Source organism: Podarcis pityusensis (assembly GCF_964106645.2).
Source record: "Podarcis pityusensis genome assembly, chromosome: 4".
Taxonomy (NCBI): Eukaryota; Metazoa; Chordata; class Lepidosauria; order Squamata; family Lacertidae; genus Podarcis; species Podarcis pityusensis.
In genome coordinates, this window is record NC_138027.1 from 85041248 (window position 1) to 85062598 (window position 21351).

Genomic DNA, 21351 nt, shown 5'->3' on the forward strand with positions numbered 1-21351 from the left:
CAGCTGATCCACGTCCACATGAATGGCTCATTTAAATGTTCTCCCAGTCTCACGGAAGCTGCTTATGGAGAATAGCTCCCACACAATATGTCTAGGTGCACCTAGCAAAACGTGATTTTACTGGTTGGACTAGTATGTGTACTGGGCGGTTTGCAAATTCTTAAATACACTCTAAGCCTTTAGAGGCCAAAAACTACTGTGATTCCAAACTGTACACAAAGCAACCTTTGGGCTACTCTAAAATAACATCACTAGCAGGAGAACTAACAGGAGACTTTGTTCTCCTGGCAAAGAGATAGGAGTTCACATACTCCACCTTTTACTTATATGTCATATTTGAACCTTCTGCAATGTACAGCAGGGAGGAGGAACTGTTTTTCAGCCCAAGGGCCACATTTCTTTCTGGACAGCTTTCTGAGGGCCACATGGCAGTAGTGGTCAGAGCATGTTGGCAGGCTGCTAAATACAAGAGCCTGGGAGACAAGTCTACCCCTGGATTTGCATTTATGATTTTAAAAGTGGCTTCAGTATGGTTTCCTGCACAGAAAAAGCATGGAGGCTTCTGGAGGCCTGCCTGATGGGAAAAGTTGCTGAAGGGATCAAATTGGTCACCTCAGGGGAGGTGATTTTATATATCTTGTGAGCAGGACATAGCTTGAGCAATCCAATCCAATCTACCCACCTTACAAGAAGATTTCCCTCTGGAGATGGGTCAGTTTTTCAGCAATACAAATTTAATAATGTTAACAAAGGAGTGAATAACACTACTGTTCTCCACAAAATAAACAAAGAATATCCTGGCAGTGTAGGGACTTGCCCTGTCTTGCCACAAATAGAGTTTTACTATGCTGTAGAGAACAAAAGGATGCCCAGGAATTCGTGCCTTCCTATAGCCAATCAATTCTGGAATGTGCTCTGAAGTTTTTATTTAGGAGGGTATATTCACTCTGGGCTCCACAGCCAAATTGCAAAATCACTCTTGCTGTCAGCACATAGCCCGGGTCTGACTCTGTTTCTCCCCTGGCTTTTCCTCCACTGCTTCCAGTCAGCCGCCTCCATGGATCTGGGCTTGATGAAGCGGATATTGCCCTAGCTGCTCAAAAGCCCTTTTTAGGGATCTACATACTGCTGCCACTATGACTATCTTGCTTCTGTTTTCAGTGTGCGATGAGTGTTTTGTGAATAAACCTGACACACTGAGAGGGGGAGCCACCTCTGTCTTTGTCATTTCCAGTTGGTGATGTCAAACACCAGGAATCCTGTTCAGGTGATGAAGTGGAGAACTCCAAAACAAAAGGGGAAGGGTCTGCTGAACACACCCCAGAAGCACTGCCACCTGATGACTCCATGGAAGAGTCAGAGTAGCCAGAAACTCCCTTTGGCTCTGGCTCCCTACTGCAACCAGATACTAACTGAGCTCCTTAAAGCAAAGCAGCAGCTTCCAATACTGGAAGGGCTCACAATTAGGAGGCAACTGGGTTGACCCTATATAGGGCTGAGGCTCAGTTTGTTCCTTGATGAAGCAACATGGGAGCTATGTGTTCTGTGCGGGGTAGAGCACATCATGAAACCTCTAACTAGTCTTGCCTCATCCGGTGTTCCACTTCAGTCAGCTCCAGAGTATGACAAATGAGTCTAAAGATGGTAACAAAAAACCCCCACTTCTTCCTCAACATACAACTTGCAAACATGCCTTAGTGAATTTTATTCCATATCTCTAGCCATGGTTTATGAAGTCACCCAATTCATCCTACACACTCTACCCAATTCAGTGGTACCTTGGTTCTCAAATGCCGAAAACCCGGAAATAAGTGTTCTGGTTTCGAACTTTTTTTGGAAGCTGAATGTCCGATGTGGTTGTTGGCTATTGTTTCTGGGGCGCCTGCACCAATCAGAAGCTGTGCCTTGGTTTTTGAACATTTTGGAAGTCAAAACGGACTTCCAGAATGGATTAAGTTTGGCGCTTTTGTTTTTGCTATTTATTTTGCATTTTTGTTTTTGAGGCTTTTTCGGTTAATTTGTTATTGTGACTGTGTGAAGCCCAGTTCAGCTACTGATTGATTGAATGTGTGACTGTGGAAATGGATAAAAGCCCTCCATCCAAACAATGGCTATCATCAGTGCCGGTTAGAAAAAAAAATAATTTTAATTTTTAACAGCTACAATACTGTCTTATGTATTTTATAGTACAGTACATTAATTATTGCTTTCATTTTATGGATCAATGGTTCGTTAGATAGTAAAATTCATGTTAAATTTCTGTTTTAGGGGTTGTTTGGAACAAATTAATCTGGAACAAATTAATCCCTTTTGTATTACTTTCTATGGGAAAGCGTGCCTTGGTTTTGGAACGGACTTCTGGAACGGATTAAGTTTGAGAACCAATGTACCACTGTATTAAAATATGTGCCCTAAGTTACTTCGCTCCATCATATTACTCATGATAAACCCTCAGAGAGTTCTGTTGTTACTCATGAAATTAGGACTGACGTGTAAAGAGGTGTCTAGGATTGTTCTAGCCCCTTACGCAGTACCTTTTCCCTTTGAAATTTCCCTATTCTTGTGAATATAATTTTTGGGGGATTTTTTAAGAATCTAACATAAAATGTATATTTGAATCAATAACACAGTAGATTCCAGTAGCTCGAATGTCAATTAGGGCTAGCCCTACTGACAGCCATTCTCTTGGATAGAGTTTTAGAGAATGTGAAACCTATCTGATGTGTCTGGTGGCAATAGTTTCTGGACTGGAGAAGCAGGTTGTCCCCCTCTACTTTTCCAGGTTCCCGGCCGTTTCACTTTCTCCTATACAACTCAGCTGAGAACCACCTGCATAGCCCTGAGCTGGGTCTGTCATGCCAGGCTAGAATATGAGGAACTGGCAGGTTGCCAGATGTTTCTTTTTCAAGGCAATCTCCTGCTCATGGGCATAAAACAATAAAAATACTTAACTAACCAATTACATTGGTTCTGCCCCCCCCCAAATCCTGGCTACACCCACATGCTCCTGCTGTAACATTCAAGTGTAAAAACAGTGACGTAACTTAAAAAATGAAAAACGTTAAAAAGGCTACCTTTCCCCTTGCCTTTGATTATTCTTTGCAGCATTGTGTCATACTTGACAAATAAAAGGCTGTGCAGCCTTGATAAATAAATTCTAATTCTAAATGAAAGTACTGCTGTAGCCCCCCCTGTAGAAACGCTACCAAATCTACTTCCATAATATGGAGACAGGAATTTGGCAGTATGTAGTTGGAATATTTAAAAAATTGTGGGTGAAATCTGGAAGAGTGCTTATGGACTTGGAACAGAATGAGGTGGCGGCCTTTTAAATAAGTAGAGCCTGAGCCATTATGGATTGAAGCCGGCAACTGGCCTCGTTCCTGGAGTGTTTTAAGGAGCCAGCACAGATGCTACAGCTCTCTAGCAACATGCATCACTTACGGTAAAGAGCTTCCTTGCGAAGCCGCCCTTTGAAGCTGCATCGGGGGAAAGTACTCACAACGCAAAGGTGATCGGAATACAAAAAAACCGCTAATGCTTTAAAAGTAATAAATCTTATTTATAGAACGTGCAAATCGTATTTATACACACACATCCGCTCCGCCGCCCATTGGCTGGGAGTTATATGTATTGCACTTCAGGAAAAAGACCAGCAGGCACAGCGCTCTGCCAAGGGCATCCCTTCCACAGCCGCCCGCCGCTATCCGCTGTGGAATGACCTGGTGGCACTCAGTGCCGCGCTAGAGAAAGCCAGGAGAGAATAAACGCCGCTCTGGGATGGGATTTCCGCTCCCTCTCAGCCACGCCCCCTCCTCCCAGGCCGAGCCAATAAGGGGGCCGGGGCCAGGGTGGTGCAGGAGAGCAAGCCGGGCAGGTAACGCGAGGCCCAATCAGGAACCTCGCCCGGGCCACGCAGGTTGGGGAGGCGGCTGGGAACTTCGCTCCTTGTGGGGCGAGGAGGGAGCAGCCGGGCCACGCCCCTCCGGCGGCGCCCGCGCCAATCAGCTCAAGCGAACCCGCCTCCGCTTCGCTCTCTTCACCCCCGACCGCCCACCCTCTCCCGCGTGCCAGTGTTTGGGGGCTGGCGCGAGCGGGCGCCGTTGGTGTGTGTGTGCGCGCGTCGCCCGGAGGGAGGGGCCGCCTGACAGGAGCGGCGCCGCCGCGAGCCAAGACCAGCTGCGACACTGACTGGCCGGCCGGCAGCTCGCTCGCGCGGCGTTGTTCAGGGGATGGTGGGGGCGGCGACGGCGACGGGACGCCGCCTGAGGAGCCTCCAGGCAGCGCCCTGAGAGGGCCGGGGATTCCGCCAGGGCCGCCGGGAGGAGCGAGGGCCATGGCAACGATGCCCTTCCAGCCGGCGCTGGGGCCCCCGGAGACTCGCAAGTTCACGCGGGCGCTGAGCAAGCCCGGCACGGCCGCCGAGTTGCGGCAGAGCGTCTCTGAGGTGGTGCGAGGCTCCGTCCTTGTGGTGAGTTGACGGCGACGCGGGTGGGAAACGCGCACACCTGACAGGGATATCCACTTCGCGCCCACTTCTTGCCCCGCCATTACTTCTCGCATGGGGGGGGGGCGTCGTCGTTGAACCTGGCGCCCTGTTCCCTACCTCCCCCCCCCACCCTCGGATGGACCTGGCCGAGATGGACACGCCTCCTGGGGCACTTCATCCTCCTCGCCATCTCCCCACCTGGCCTGACACCCCCCCCCCATCCTCTGCCGGTCTCCTCTCAGAAGCCTCACTCGCTCCGCATTTCCCCCCCCTCCCATGGGGGTTTCCTCCTCTTCCAAGTCAGGGCGTATCCAGGGGCCGGATCCTGGCTTCGTTTCCTCGGGAAGGAAACCCTTTCCTTAAAAAAAAGGGGGGGGGACTTTGCTTCCCTCCCAGGGAAGCGTGCGTGAAAGCGCAGCCCAAGGCAGAAGAAGTAAAAGGAGGAAAGGGCGCCTTGGGGAGATTTTTCTCTCTTTTTTTCTTTCTCTCTCCCCCCTTGCCTCTTTTCTCTCCTAATCCGCATGTCGGAATTTGCATGGCTCAGCTTAACCTAATCAGCTGGGGGGAAAGGAGCGCTTGGGTGGGTGGAGAGAAGGGGGACACAGCGTGCTTCCGGCCGGCCTTTCCTCCTTTCGTTTTCCATTCCAACCTGCGTATATAATACTTAGACCCCATTTCCCGTCGCTCAAACCCTTCTGTTTCCCGTTCCTTGCATCGGGATGCTGAGCGCACAGGAACGGGAAGGAGAGGGTGGTCCTTTCTAGCTGCGGCGTCTGTCTCCAGACGTGCGCTTCTCCCTTTCTCTCACCCCCCCCCCCTTTCTTTCTCTCCCTGCGAAAACTTCCGTCCATTCACATTGAGTCCCGCCCTTGCTTCCTTCCCCGCGATATCTATGAATGAATGAGTGGCTGGAAAACTTTGGAGGGGGATTTCATATTTCGTATTGCCTGCCCGCACACGAATAAAGGCTGGGAAACATTTCTGGGTAATTCGCAGATTTGTTCATTCCCACCCCACATCAGATCAGAAAACCCAACACTCAAAGTTGTGGCTGTACATTCATACACTGATATCAGGGTGAATGTTTGATTTAATGTTTAAATAGTTTTACCCATCCCCAGTTATGTTTGAAAGTCTGGACTGCATTCTTGTTACTGCTACTGTCCTCAGTTCTATGACTTTTTTGTGATCTGCTGTCTCTTGGTGTCTTATTTGGAATGGCAAATGGAGCACATTCATTGTGTTTCTATTTGTGTTTAGTTTGGCAGCTAAATTGTTGCTTCCCTGCCTCCTTTTACACTGGGTATAGTACTGTAGCTATATAGTAAGCTAAACTGAAGATTCGCAGCAAGGATAGAATTTATTTCAAGCAAAATATGTGTTATAAAATCTTTCATAATCTACACAGAATAGAATTTATATTTTGGCAGCCTTTATTCTAATTCCTACTGCATTATTATTCACTTTGAATTCGTTGCAAGGTTTTAGTGTGATGATATTACTATTCTAAGACATTTGCTATTAACAATAACTTGGTATAGTCATTCACAATTAATTGTCTTAAGAATCTGATGCTGCTATCTAATCCTGTTTCTACCTTTTGACAGGACTGGCACTTAAACATATTTTTAGTATCCTAGAATTTTTCAGATAGTTCTTGGCCATGGATGTGTTTATTAATTTATAAGAACAAAGTGCTGTACAGTAAAACAAAAGTTAGACCAGTCTTGCCTGCAAATAGGTAAAAAGAGAGCGAAAGGGAGCTTTAGCATTTCATTGAGTGATGTATATTCCCTTTGCTAAGGCACTTGAATTTGTGATGAGGATTGGTATGTATCACATGACTATCGTGCTGATAGGGGAAACTTTTTGTGCACATTAATTGCTTGATTGTCATAATCATGTTACTTTTATTGTCACAAGCAGAAATGCCATTGCATTACCATAATTAGAAGATTGTTGTAGCTGGCAGAGTTTCAGATTCTAAAAACCTGTTCACTATACATCTGCAATGTGCTGTGGAAAACATGGCCACCATGAGCTGGACATATGTCAAGAAATGTTTTTAAATTCTTGCTCTCAGCATTGTTGACTACTTCATTCTCAGTGACTTGAAGGTTCTTCTGACATACTAACTTGTTCTCCAGTTTATCAGAAATAAAATGTGATTAAACAAAGAAACATAAAGGTATGAAAATGTACAGCCTTTAGAAACTGCTGAAGCTAGATTCTATCTGGTTACAAGCTGTTCCATCACCACATAACTCTTAGCTGTTAAAGGCTGAACCATAAGTAGTGTACTGGTCAGGTTTTAAAGGAATTGCTTTACTATGCAGTGCAATATGACAGACCACTGCTTCACAGATCTCTTAGCTGTCTTTCTACCTTCTCTCCCCTCTATGTAAATTTCATTGTATATTTTTCATTTGTACTGTCAAAACTCTGTATAGTGCATTTTCTTTACTATGTGAGGTATTCCTCCCTCTGTGCTATTCTATATATTTCTTAGAGTTAATGTTGCTTAATATGTTGAAAATACTATGGATGTGTTGGCAAATAATACCACATCTAGTTAATATGTTCTAAAATCTTGCTGTTCTGGGCTTGAGTTCTTCTGTTTATTGTATATTACTGGCTACCATAGTGAAATTGTTTCCCAGCAGAGGTACTAGTCAACTTGGATCTGGGAAATATCCTCTGTGTTAGAAAATACTCTTTTTTTCCATGCTGGTGCCCACCTAATCTAGTTGAAGCCTGGTGAAAAAATTAAATCACTGTCACTCAATCTGGTTCTACTAAAGTCTTCAGTTTGCTTTTTTGGAAACATTCAAATCATTTACTTCACATCTGTTTTTGATCTTCCTTGGATATAGTGCTATCATCTGGATCCTTGTTATCATCTTTTTCCCCTCATGTTTGTACATATTTGTTCTGCTTGGTCAGTTGGCAAAGTATTGCCTACTGAAGAATAATTGGTTCCCCTGATTTTGGTTGCAATACTGGTAGTATCTTCTTGTCTGTCTTCCTCAAGGTCCTTGAAAAATGAATCTCTTCCTAATCAAGGCCCTTAAGAAGAATCTTAACAGTGCATAGGTTCAGAAATAACAAACTATTAACAGACACATGAGATCTGGCACGAACCTCTGGCCTGCACAACTATATTCCCCTATATATTGGAGGGGAGGGGATTTATAGTTTCTGCCATCATTAGGAACAAACAGTAGTTTGTTGCTTCTTACAAGCACTGTAAACAGTGGTTTCTGCAGACCAGATTTTTTTTTTTTTTACAATCCAGGATATCAAATCTAGATCTCATCCTGAGTCATGGTTTGTTATACCTGAACTGCATCAGTGAATTAAGTGAATTCCTTTATTAGACCACTTTGAAGCTTTGGGTGTGTGGTGATGCTTCATTCCAGGGTTTCCTAACCTAACAGCATTGTATCACCAGGTGCTCAATGGGGCCTTGGGGAAACCTGAAGCACTATGCTGAGAGCCCTGGAAGTGTTTTCTGGCAATAAGGTCATACGTATATGATAATGAGTGCTATATTAGTGAGGGAAAGCTCTTTGCTTTCAGTTACAATTTGTTTTGGTCTCTTATCCATTCACTAACATTATTTTAGTTATTGATTCATACTAATACTCCCTCTCACCTCTGTCTTTCAAAGCTGATCCTGTTACAGTTCTACTACTACTACCACCACTACTACTAAATGTATATTCCATCCTTGCTCCTGAAGGGCCCAGGGCAGCAAACAACAGAGTAGTTAAACAATACAATTAAAAGTTTTTAGAAAATTGGGGGGGGGGATTAAAGTCATAAAGCCTCACATCTATTGATGTGAGTCACTCATGTTTTCTTTATCTAGCGTTGGGCAACCCTCAGCGCACTGGCATAATTGGGCCCAGTCAGTTCCCTTTTTGCTGCTTTTGCTAAACAGTGCTCACTGGCCCCATACCTGTGGCAAAGCAAAATTTGCAGGCATTGTCAATCGGTCCTGTTCCTTAGCAAGTACCAACAATCAGCAAATTGTCAGTGCTTACAGTGGCGGAGGAAGGCTCTCGGGCACCTGGGGCGGTGTGCTCAGGGGCCGCGCGCAGCGCCCATAGGGACAAAACAGGGCGCCCGGTGCCCATAGGGATGGGCACACAGCGGGGCCTCAGCCACCCTACAGCTGGGGGGGAGGAAGTGGGTGGACAGCAGAGAGCCTGCGGGCTCCGAGACGTGTGGCTCGTGCATCCTGCAGGTCCCACGGTGACAGGTGCCACCCGCCATTTTGTCACCCCCCATCAGGATGACACCTGGGGCGGACCACACTCTCTGCACCCCCCTCCGTACGCCCGTGCTTGCCTGACAGCCTGTCTTCAAAGCCCATATGCTTATATTAACCAATAATAACCTCATTGGAAAAAACTTTGTGAACTGGTAGAGGCATTCATTATGGAACTTTAGTGATTCCATAGTTTTAAGGGGACTTGCTTTTTAAACATTCAGTCATTATAAACCCCAAAAACTTTGTTGTGAAGATAAGATGGTTTATCCTATCAATATGACATTTGACATGGGAATTTACTTTCATTAGTAGTGTAATTTGAGCAAATTGCAGAAAAATTCTATAAAAATTGTTGAGTTACAGCAGTTTTAGAAAGTTTGCTTTTTAAAACTACAGGTGCTTCAAATGTTAAGTGTTTTTCTGGTCATCAAATACATCATATATGCATTTAAATTTCCATTTTTGTCTCTTAGATTATATAAGATAATCAGAGAGATTGTGGGAGTCTGCCCTTCAGTGGAAATGCATTGTGTATTTCTAAAAATATCAAGTTTCTAAGACCCCATTTTAAATGGGAAACAATGCATGTCAGGAATTCTGTGGGTGCAAAGAAGTGAAGGAAGTCCTGGCAAATGCAGCACATGCCTGATTTGGCAGATGGAGTTGCCAGGGTAGAGCTGCATCCTAGCTGCCATCAAATCAAGCAGAAGGTGGGGATAGTGGCATCTAGAGATGTGAATGCCTGAAAAAAGAGGGGGGAAATGAAGGACTCCCCCAATTTCCCTATCCTTCTCCATTTGTTTTTGAAAAGCTCACCAGATGCTTAGGCAAAACTTGCATAGGAAGGTACCCAGCACTGAGTCAGACCATTGGTTTGTCTAACTCAGTATTGTCTACACTGACAGGCAGTGGTTTCTAGGATTTCAGACAGGGTTATCTTCTGGCCCTACCTGAAGATTCCAGGGATTGAACCTGGGACTTTCTGTATGCAAAACTGACTTTTTACCAATGGCTAGAAGCTTGGCCGGCCACTTGATGGATCTGATCGACTCCACAGACTGTTGGCTTGCCACTTTGGCTATAAAAAGTAAACATGTACTTCAGTCTGTCATAATGATCACTTAGAACTTCGTCTCCTTTTGCTCACACTTACCCTTGGTCTTTCAGCCCAATCCTTTTATCCTCTTGTTTGGAGTTTTTGGGGCATCGCTTGCTAAGATTTGTGGTATGTCAAATTTTAACATATGCTTTGAAATGCTAAACCATTAATTCTGACAATCAACCTCTGGCAAAGTTTATTTTAAGTTGAGCACAATCTTTAACCAAAAGTTAGACCAGCAGAGTACCTAATCATAATTAAAGCATTCTCCTTGTAGATATGCTCTGCTTGAAAAATCTAAATATTTAATAATATTAAAATAGAACCATCCTGTGAGAGAACATAGTCCTGTGCGGTTTAATTCATAAATATTGGGTTCACCACCTCTTATTTCTTTTGTGTATCACTAAATAATAATTTGCCCCACTGCCTGTTTGCCTCCAGTCTTGTGTCCTTTTCTTCATCCTTGGTCTATCATCTTTATTCTCTCTCCTTTGTATATAGGTGGAATCTAGACACTTATAAAAAACGTTGTGAAAAATGCTATTTTTTAATGTTTTGAAAAACATATTGAATTTGCCATAACTCATCATTGCCATCTAGTGTCCCATTTGTATAATGCACTTTACAGCACACTTAAAACATTTTATTTGCAGCTGTATAGCTGAGTCCTTAGTATGACTTTTTACTGATGCCTTTCTCTAACTCAAATGAAATAATGTAGGGGAAGCAGGGGAGAGTCATTATTTCCCTCACCTGGAAATACGAAGATTAGAACTGTAAAGCCTAAGATATGAGGATACAATATGTGGGATCAGAGAACATGTTTATTGCTTATTAGAACAACTTGTCTTTTAAATGAAAGGCACCCATTCTAGGGGAAGTATGTAGCTTCAAAAGTTCAAATTATAAGACATATATTTAAAACTATTGTTTTTGTTTTTTAAATACACACTTAAAATATGCTTTGAGAGCCAGAGCTATGATAGACCCTAATCTATTTGTGTTCATACATATTTTTTTTCCTTTTGAATTCCAGAGGATTATTGTGTAATCTAGGAGCAGCAGGATAAAATGCCATTATAATCCTGGGGCTGTCAGTTTGGTTCATGAGATTTATCACTAGCTACTTTGCCTCAGTGAATCTCCTGTGAATACTCCCAGCCCATGTGCAGTGATGAGAATTTAACAAAATGGAACTATTTGAACATATATTTAATTCAAAAATTGTTTTAGTTTATGGACATATCTAAGAACCTTCTCTTAATCAGACTCCTGATTCAGTTCTATGGCTCAGGCCAGACAATACAAAAAAATGATTTGGTGCTATGGGAATTAACCTTATGCTCACATGTGCCTTCCCTTGCTTCAATAAATTGCTTTGTGGTTTGATCAGACCACAGTTTCCTATGCCTAGAGAGGTTTGCCATGTGCCAACCTATTGTCGTTTTGGCATCAAGCAGAGACTGAGCTTTTTAGATACGGTTTTAAGCCTGCTGTTTTATGCTTTTCTTATGTTTTATGCTTTTGGGGGGCAATTTTTGGAAATTGTTCCAGGAATACAATTGAATGGCAATATAAACAGACTTACTGTTTGTGCTTGCCCTATAAACCACAATTGGAATCAGCTCTATGTACGTGGATTGAGTAGAAAAACTCTAACTTTTCTGTAGTGTTAACTCGTAAAATGTTTGGGAAGTGGATTAAGAATTAGTCAGCAAACTTGTTGGATTATTTATATATATATATATACACACACACACAATTTAACCTAATCCTTATAGAGAGCACCCATCGCTGGAATATATGAACTGATAGCATGGCTAAATGAGACTTGAAGTTAGGCTTGAAATTTTTGATGATTAAGTCCCCCATCAGATTTTTATTTGATAATTCCACTAGAGCTATCCCTTTTTTTCAGCCACTGCAGGGGTATTCTGCTTCAAGTCCTTTACCTGTAGATTCACTAAACATTTTTTCAGTATACCTTGGTGCCCACTTCATTGGTAAAATTTGATGAGGAATTCTGCATTCCTTATTCCAGTAGAAACTTGTTGAACATTTTTTTTCAGAAGTTGTTTGGTTTTACCTACAGTTTAATGCCTTTCGGCAAGATCAGCAGCAGAAAAAATTGAGAGAGCATGCCTTCAAAATTGAATTCCACCCTACTGACTTAAACCAGTTACACATCGTTTGTCTTGTCATTAGTTGAGGATTAATTAGAGCTCATGAAAATTCACAGAATACTGAGTAGGAATTTGAGCTTTGAGAAGCATGTTTCTCTCCTTCCCTTAAATCTTTTGGTGGTAAAAAGGTGGTACTCTCACTCACCAAATGATCCTTAGAGGAGAAGGCACTGCGTCCTCAAGAGCCCCATTGTCCACTCCAGCCCCCTTCTCTCAGTCCAAGACTTGAACGGAAGCTAGTGATGGGCTGCTTATTTCCTTTAAGCTTCCAGTCCTGGTTGATTGAGAGCTAGTGCCTGCCCAGTAGTTAATAGGAATTCCTGTCAACTTGAGAGCAGTGTCCAGGCTTGTATGTCCAGGCTTCACAGAGTAGTAAATTTAGAGTTAAATGTATTCGTTGGTATCTATCCTTGATACATCTATGTTGCCATCTAACCCTAGAACATAGATTGGTTGCAATAGACAAAAATATATGGCTGCTTTCATCTACACATTGCAATTTACCAAGTCCCTAAAATACCGGTAACTTTTATCTACCGTATTTTTCGCACCATAGGACGCACCGGACAATAGGACGCACTTTGTTTTAGAGGGGGGAGAACAAGAAAAAAAATTCTCCCCCTCTCTGCCCAGCGCCCCTTCAGCGAAGTGGCAGGAGGCGCTGCGCAGAGAGGGGGAGAACTTTCCCCCTCTTGTTTTCCCGCTCTAAAACAAGGTGCCGTTTAAGGTGCGTTCAGGCGGCTACCTTGGAAGCCTGGAGAGCGAGAGGGGTCGGTGTGCACTGACCCCTCTCGCTCTCCAGGCTTCAGGTTCCTTTCGACCTGCTCTTTGGGGCTGGCGGGGGGAAGCCCACCGCCAGCCCCAAAGAGCAGTTCAGGGAGCAGCGGAAAGGCGCAGCGGAGAGGCTCCTGCCATAGCCGTGCGTCACCTCTCCAGCCGGGAGAGGGTCGCTGGGCTATGGCTTCTTTAGCCCCGCGCGCGCTCTCCCGGCTGGAGAGGTGACGCACGGCTATGGCAGGAGCCTCAATAGCCGCCCGTCACCTCTCCAGCCGGGAGAGGGTCACGGGGGCTGCTTTAGCCCCGCGGGCGCTCTCCCGGCTGGAGAGGTGACGGGCGGCTATTGAGGCTCTTGCCATAGCCGCCCGTCACCTCTCCAGCCGGGAGAGCGCCCGCGGGGCTAAAGCAGCCCCCCGCGACCCTCTCCCGGCTGGAGAGGTGACGGGCGGCTATGGCAGGAGCTTCTATAGCCGCCCGTCACCTCTCCAGCAGCCCCGCGCGCGCTCTCCCGGCTGGAGAGGTGACGGGCCGCTATGGCAAGAGCCTCAATAGCCGCGTGTCACCTCTCCAGCCGGGAGAAGGTCGCGGGGCTATGGCGTCTTCGCTCCATAGGACGCACACACATTTTCCCTTCATTTTTGAAGGGGAAAAAGTGCGTCCTATAGAGCGAAAAATACGGTAAATTGAAAATATGCTTTATATGTATAATGTACCTCTTCTCATGAGAAGACTCCCTGGAAAAGACCCTGATGTTGGGAAAGATTGAGGGCACAAGGAGAAGGGGATGACAGAGGATGAGATGGTTGGATAATGTTCTCGAAGCTACCAGCATGAGTTTGACCAAACTGCAGGAGGCAGTGGAAGACAGGAGTGCCTGGCATGCTCTGGTCCATGGGGTCACGAAGAGTCAGACACGACTAAACAACAACAACCTCTTTACTATTAGCTCATTTTAATTAACCTCAAGGTTTCCCCAACCATTGAAATTTGGGGCAACAGTGTACTTTATAATGAGAGAAAAGGAACAATATCCTTAAATGAAAGATTTATAATTAATTTGCACTTGAACATTTTAGTAGCTGAAACACTGAAGATTTATTTTGTATTGTGTGAATTCACTTCCATGTTCCTGACCAGTACAGCTTGTTGATTTTTAAAATACTGTATTTTTACTATAGTGCTAAGAAAATGCCCCATTGGACTGAGCAACAGTGAATTCACTGTAATGTTTTGAAGTAATATGCATAGAATAGTACTGCACATGATTTTAAATGTATGTACTCCAACCACTAGATGGAGTAATATGAAAGCATTTTAAATATGATGCATCATACTTCAAAAAACTATATTTGAAGACAAATTGTATTCTTTTGGGTTTTATATGAAATATTTGTTTATCACCAGTGAGAAATGTATTTTTCAAGTCATATCTGTAACATTTTTAAGCTTGTGGATAATAAACCAAAATATTTCTAGTAGAAGGTAGTATTCAAATCAAGAAGCTGCTTGTTGTTGTTTAGTCGTTTAGTCATGTCCGACTCTTCGTGACCCCATGGCCAGAGCATGCCAGGCACTCCTGTCTTCCACTGCCTCCCGCAGTTTGGTCAAACTCATGCTGGTAGCTTCGAGAACACTGTCCAACCATCTCATCCTCTGTCATCCCCTTCTCCTTGTGCCCTCAATCTTTCCCAACATCAGGGTCTTTTCCAGGGAGTCTTCTCTTCTCATGAGGTGGCCAAAGTATTGGAGCCTCAGCTTCAGGATCTGTCCTTCCAGTGAGCACTCAGGGCTGATTTCCTTAAGAATGGAGAGGTTTGATCTTCTTGCAGTCCATGGGACTCTCAAGAGTCTCCCCCAGCACCATAATTCAAAAGCATCAATTCTTCGGCGATCAGCCTTTATGGTCCAGCTCTCACTTCCATACATCACTACTGGTAAAACCATAGCTTTAACTATACAGACCTTTGTTGGTAAGGTGGTGTCTCTGCTTTTTAAGATACTGTCTAGGTTTGTCATCACTTTTTCTTGGAATCCAAGAAAGTATAATCTCCCACTGCCTCCATTTCTTCCCCTTCCTATTTGCCAGGAAGTGATGGGACCAGTGGCCATGATCTTAGTTTTTTTGATGTTGAGCTTCAGACCATATTTTGCGCTCTCTTCTTTCACCCTCATTAAAAGGTTCTTTAAATCCTCCTCACTTTCTGCCATCAAGGTTGTTTCATCTGCATATCTGAGGTTGTTGATATTTCTTTGGGCAATCTTAATTCCGGTTTGGGATTCATCCAGTCCAGCCTTTCGCATGATGAATTCTGCATATAAGTTAAATAAGCAGGGAGAAAATATACAGTCTTGTCATACTCCTTTCCCAATTTTGAACAAATCAGTTCTTCCATATCCAGTTCTAACTGTAGCTTCTTGCCCACACAGAGATTTCTCAGGAGACAGATGAGGTGACCAGGCACTCCCGTTTCTTTAAGAAGTTGCCATAGTTTGCTGTGGTCAACACAATCAAATGCTTTTGTGTAGTCAATGAAGCAGAAGTAGATGTTTTTCTGGAACTCTCTAGCTTTCGTCATAATCCAGTCCATGTTTGCAATTTGGTCTCTGGATCCTCTGCCCCTTCGAAATCCAGCTTGCACTTCTGGGAGTTCTCGGTCCATATACTGCTTAAGCCTGCCTTGTAGAATTTTAAGCATAACCTTGCTAGCGTGTGAAATGAGTGCAATTGTGAGGTAGTTGGAGCATTCTTTGGCACTGCCCTTCTTTGGGATTGGGATGAAGACTGATCTTCTCCAATCCTCTGGCCACTGCTGAGCTTTCCAAACTTGTTGGCATATTGAGTGTAGCACCTTAACAGCATCATCTTTTAAAATTTTAAATAGTTCAGCTGGAATATCATCACTTCCACTGGCTTTGTTATTAGCAGTGCTTTCTAAGGCCCATTTGACTTCACTCTCCAGGATGTCTGGCTCAAGGTCAGCAACCACACTTACCTTTGCTTTAAAATAAACTTTCTAACAGCATAGCTTATACACTATAGAAGAAAAATGCTTATCCTTGATCTTATGTACTCCTAGATCTTATGTACAAACAAATTAAGATCAACTGAGTATAAGCAGTTGTCTCTAGTGCTTACTCTAAAGGCTGGAAAAAATATTTCCAATTTCTAGGCTCTTATCAAGCATTGTAAGAAGAAACGCCTGCTTGGAGTGGCTGTAATAATTAATAGACAGAGAAGGGAATACAAACTGATGTTCTGGATAGGGTTGCACTTGCTCTGAACGAACAGGTTTGTTGTTTGGGAGTGTTGCAGATCCATCTCTCTCACTTGAGGCTCAAGAAGCCTCAGAGTCTAGGAGTGCCTTTGATCAGCTATGGCTGGTATGCCAATTACAGTCATACCTCGGGATAAATACGCTTCAGGTTGACCATTTTCGGGTTGCGCTCTGCGGCGACCTGGAAGTAACGGAGTGTTATTTCTGGGTTTCGCCGCTCGTGCATGCGCAGATGGTCAAAATGACGTCACACCCATGTGCGGAAGCGGCGAAACGCAACACGCGCAGACGCGCTGTCGCGTCTTACGTTCTGTTCAGGATGTGAACGGGGCTCCCGAACGGATCCCATTCGCATCCCGAGGTACCACTGTACAGCTGTTCTTGGACAGGGATAGCTTGACCACAGTGATTTATCTATCTATGTATTGGTAACCTCTAAAAGAGACTCCCCCATCACAAAAGTTCAATTATTAGGCAGGAATGTGAGGTATTCTGCAGTCCTTAAGGTATTTGGGCCCAAGTTGTCAAGGGTATTGTAAATTAATACAAGAAACTTGAACTTTGCCAAGTAGGTAAAAAGATGAAGTCTAAGGACTGGACAGTTAAGTCCAGTCGAAGGCAACTATGGAGTGCGGCACTCATCTCACTTCAGGCTGAGGGAGTCAATGTTTGTCCACAGACAGTTTTCCAAGTCATGTGGCCAGCATGACTAGGCTGCTTCTAGGGCAACGGGACACTGTGACGAGTGCCAGAGCACACAGAAACGCCGCTTACCTTCCTGCTGCAGCAATAGCTATTTATCTACTTGCACTGGTATGCTTCCGAACTGCTAGGTTGACAGGGGCTGGGGCAGAGCAACAGGAGCTCACCCTATTGTGTGGATTTGAACTGCCGACCTTCTAATTGGCAAGTTCAAGAAGCACAGTGGTTTAGACCACAGCGCCACCCGCTCCCCTTACTTTGCCAAGTAACACAGGCACAGCCAGTGCAGACTTTTAGGCACCAGAGTTATGTGTTGCTGGTAGTCTGTCCACTGGCATGGTGTGTGGGGGGGCCATTGCCCTAGGTGCACAACAGAGAGGGGTGCCTGAACCCCGCAGAGATCCTCGGTGTGCAGCTGGGTGAGTGCGGAGAGTGAAGACCACCCTCTGTGCCTCACGCCTGCCCACGGTCTTAACCCTCTATTTAACCCAGCCCTCATTCCCGACGAGCAGTTGGTCTGCACCTGGCAACTCCACTCCTGGGTCAAACTGCTGCCCCTCTCGGCTAGGTGACACCGAGTGAGGATGCTTCCAAGCAGCATTCTTGCAGCCCGGGCTGGGTGCAGTGGCCTCCCAGCACATCATTAACGGGTAGAAGTCAATAGCTGTTTCACCAATTTTAATGCATATGCTAACAAATTTTAAAAGGCTCTCCCAAAGACAAAACAAAGAAATTGGGGACAGGAAGCTAGAAAATGATACTGCATGGGCCAGGTACCAAAAAATAAGCACAGATGCAACATACATGAATATAAGAAACAGGAAATATCTTTTTCAAAAAAAAAAAGTTTTTTTTATTAAAGATTTTCATAATACAAGCAGAACAAATGGAATACCGAGTTCTCTCCTAAAGGCAATTCTCAGCCCCACAAGCTACAGAAGGTAGCAGCCCATCCCAGCTCTCACCTGGGATCCCTCCTTTTCCTCCCTACCTCTCATTTGGGGGAACCAACATAACCCTGTCTCCAACCCTGGAAACAGAAAAAATATCTGTTTTGATATCAGGGAGGGGAATCTCAGGCCCAGAGGCTGAATGTGGCCCTCCAAACCTCTCTCTGGTCCTCAGAGCTCTCCCCAGGACAGTTCTCTCTTCCCAAGGCCATAGCCCTCATCAACCCTTATTGTACAGTGGTAACTCCGGTTACGAACTTAATTCATTCTGGAGGTCCATTCTTAACCCGAAACCGTTCTTAATCTGAGGTGCGCTTTCGCTAATGGGGCCTCCCACTGCTGGCGCGCGACTTCTGCAATAATATTTTAAATTTAAATTCAGACTTCAATTCTGTTATTAAACATATGGGAATGGATTTGGCTAACTGGTCTTGCTAGCAGAAGCCCTCATAATAATGTACGCTAGTGCGGTGTTTCTTCCCCATCCCTCTCCCTGCTACGCCCTGTTGGCTTGGGGGTGTTGGTAGAAGCCTGAAAACAGTGCATGGGAAGAGTAGAGTGAAGAATGCTCCATTACGCAAGTAGCAATGTGCGCTAACAGAATGTTTGTTTCAGCATGATGATGAATTCCTCCCATAGGGTGGTATTCAATTAAGTTTTAATTAGAGTAGATCCATTGAACTTAATGGCACTAATGTGGACATGCTCATTTGTATAAATGGGTCTTAGCTGAACACACCTCATAGTCTTGTTTTCTGTATTCACTGTGAGTTACTTTCAAATACAGTTTTATTCAGAAGTGTTAAATATGTTTGTTCCATTCTGAGTGTACATAGGATTGCAAGTTTACAGCACATTCCTATACTTGTCTACCTTAAGTCACATGGAATTCAGTAGGGCTTATGACCAGAAAATAGAGTTTAGTATATATTTTTTGTTTGTGTGTGTCCCCAGTTAAAATAACAAGGTGTGTCCTCTTTGTTTGGACAAGGGGAAAAACCAAAAACGACAGAACAAAATCTTATGCTCCCTAGTGGTTTTCTACTTACAGTACAAGCGTATAATAAAGTGATTTGAAATAGGCTTGCACATTAATATGTGTTAAAGTGTTTCCATAGCAGCAGTAGGTGGGACAATTCTCCTGAATTTTGATTTTTATGAAAGGGATATGGTTCCCTGTCAGTTCCCCCACCCAATGCAGTACTCCCCCACCCTGCAATATTTAGGTCAAGCAAAGAAACATTGAATCTGAAGCTAAGCATTCTGGGCTAGCCTTTTCTTGCAGCAGATGAGAATTCTTTGTGCCTGACAGTAGAAGCTGCAGCAGCATCTTTGCTTTAATAAGATTTGAGGATATTTGACAAATGGAATTGAGGCAATTTCTTTAACAATATTATGTTTCAGTCTATTGTATTAATAGCATTTGAGAGAGCATTCTCTTTGAGAGAGGGTTATATTGTGAGGTGTGGCTCTTGCTGAAACCACAGGATTTTTAGCACTCAGCTAAGCAAGCTTACAATACGGTCACTGATGGTATTTAATCTGAATAGCTACTAGCTGGACTTGGTAAAGAAGACTTGCTTGTGAAGCAAAGGAATTAGTCTCTGAAGAGATCATTTAGCAAGAAATGCAAGCTGAATTGTTTCTGGAATGGGTTGCACTACTAGCGTGATTTTATTTAAAGGTATTCGTACAGTTATTGAGAGAAACTGTTCATATATTTGCAAACATCAAGGAGAAAACAATGCTCTGGAATATGCAGCAAATAGTTTGACAAAAGAAGATTCTGGAATATTGAGCCATTCATTACTGGTAAATGTTCACTTGTTTCATTAAGATTTTTTTAAACTGACTTAATATGATTATGATGGTTTTTTTTATATCTGGTGTTTCAGAAATGGTCCAACAACTACTGAACACAATGCCGTTGAGTCTTTATTGGCACTATAAATGCTATTTGGAAAGTAACATATCTTGCATAGATATGCTTATTCATAATTATAGGAAGCTCTTTGTTGTTGTACAAATGTCCAAATCATACATTTGGATATATTGGTATTACTAAACCATGATTGGGGTAGATGGGAAAGTTATTTCTCTTTCCTCTACGATATATGTGGTTTAATGTGGTTGATTGAAAGGATGAACTGAATGCACAGAAGACAAAAATAAGTCATAGCCTCTAAGGCAGGTTTTTATTTCTTACGGCCAGGTGTTTTGTAAGTAAGTGTTAATAACGAGGGCTGCTTAGGAAATAGGCACCACTCATTTACTGATGCTTCTTGGCATAACAGTGAATGAACTATTACTTGGTGGTGGTGGCTGGTAGGTACCACTTGCCTAACTATACACTGTAAAAGCTCATTTGAATAGTTTTTGGAATTACCTAAGGCTGATTCTTGTTCCTTTGTTTTTAGCATGGCTGTTTTGGGAATATGCAATCCTGTACAAGTCCCATTGAACACAATATGGATTGTACTTTTAGGTTTTGTTGTAGATAGCAGGAGACAGTAATTTCATTAGTTTTTATGGAATTTATGTGTCTAACATGTTCTAATAAAATCAGAAATGTTGAACAGAAAATGATAAAGTGCAGTGGTTCCCAGTTAGCTATGCACTGTGGATCCCCTGTTTTTAAAAGCCAAGCCATGGACCCCCTACTTTTGGAAATTTAGGTGTCTCTATGGTAGTTTCTTTGTGTGAATGGTGCCATGGACCCCCTGGGTGGGTTACTGATACAGTGCAAGCAATTTTATTGAAGAAAGAAGTTCTGGAAATTAGGTAGCTAATGAGCCTGATTCATATAACCATCCAGTGTCAAAAGAAAATCTAGATATAGAATCATCTTAATTCACCTTTTTAAAATAGCATTGTGCTAATATTTATATATTAAAGTAGCTAGATGCCTGCAGACTTGTGGAGGTAAGTGTCAATCCTAAATCTGACACACTGATATTTTATGGAAGGTGTGTTCATTTGAATATGCTTAAGCAAAAAGCAAAAATTATGAAGACACCTTGGTTTGAAAAGGCTGTATAAGGAGAACTAGGTTACACTACTGAATTTCTTTAATCTTTACCACATCAGTGGATGTAATTTCTCCTTGAAAAGTTTGAAAGGAAATATTGGCTAGAAAAAGTTGCATATTGAGACATGAAGGTTATTGGGTGCTGTTCTGAGGACACTGAAAAATTCCAAATTATCTCTTAAATGTAAGCAAATATAAAATTTGCCTAGGAGCAGATCAGAAGACTGAATCATGACTTTGTCCTAAAAGAAACTCCTTACTCTTCCTCTATGCTCTTGGGAATACATGACCAGGATGAATATTGAAGCTAGTTTCTAATATAAATTTACACTCAGTAGTCTTGTGCCTCCTCCCAGACTACTCTATTCCATTTTATTTTGCCCTCTCCTCGTTTTCTATGTCTCTCTCTTTTAAGCAGACACTCTGTGACTAGTGAGCCTGCTCATTCCTAACTTACCTGTTTTGGGAATATACTTGGTTCAAGGCACTATAGTATGCCCTGCCTTGTATGATGCAGAAGATAGGTGTGTGCCGTTTGGCTTTCTCAATAAAAGCACATAGATTATATA

The 21351-nt window shown here is 43.4% G+C and overlaps 1 protein-coding gene and 1 long non-coding RNA gene across 15 annotated transcripts in view; both read left to right on the plus strand.

Moving 5' to 3' along the window:
• The first annotated feature begins 4173 nt into the window (after nt 1-4173).
• DOCK9 (dedicator of cytokinesis 9) overlaps nt 4174-21351 on the plus strand; it is a 103047-nt gene continuing 85869 nt past the window's right edge. For 6 of the 14 annotated variants that reach the window (XM_081002865.1, XM_081002870.1, XM_081002871.1 and 3 more), the window contains exon 1: nt 19060-19566. In XM_081002865.1, the coding sequence (XP_080858991.1) occupies nt 19405-19566 (162 nt within the window). In that variant the 5' untranslated portion in view covers nt 19060-19404. Of the gene's footprint in view, nt 4472-19058; nt 19567-21351 lie in introns of those variants that run through there. The other 8 variants (XM_081002872.1, XM_081002877.1, XM_081002869.1 and 5 more) reach the window with 4 other exon arrangements.
• Nucleotides 12648-13481, plus strand: LOC308475964. The gene is made up of 3 exons (XR_013985589.1): nt 12648-12787; nt 12853-12996; nt 13409-13481. It is a non-coding gene; the product is annotated as an uncharacterized lncRNA (long non-coding RNA).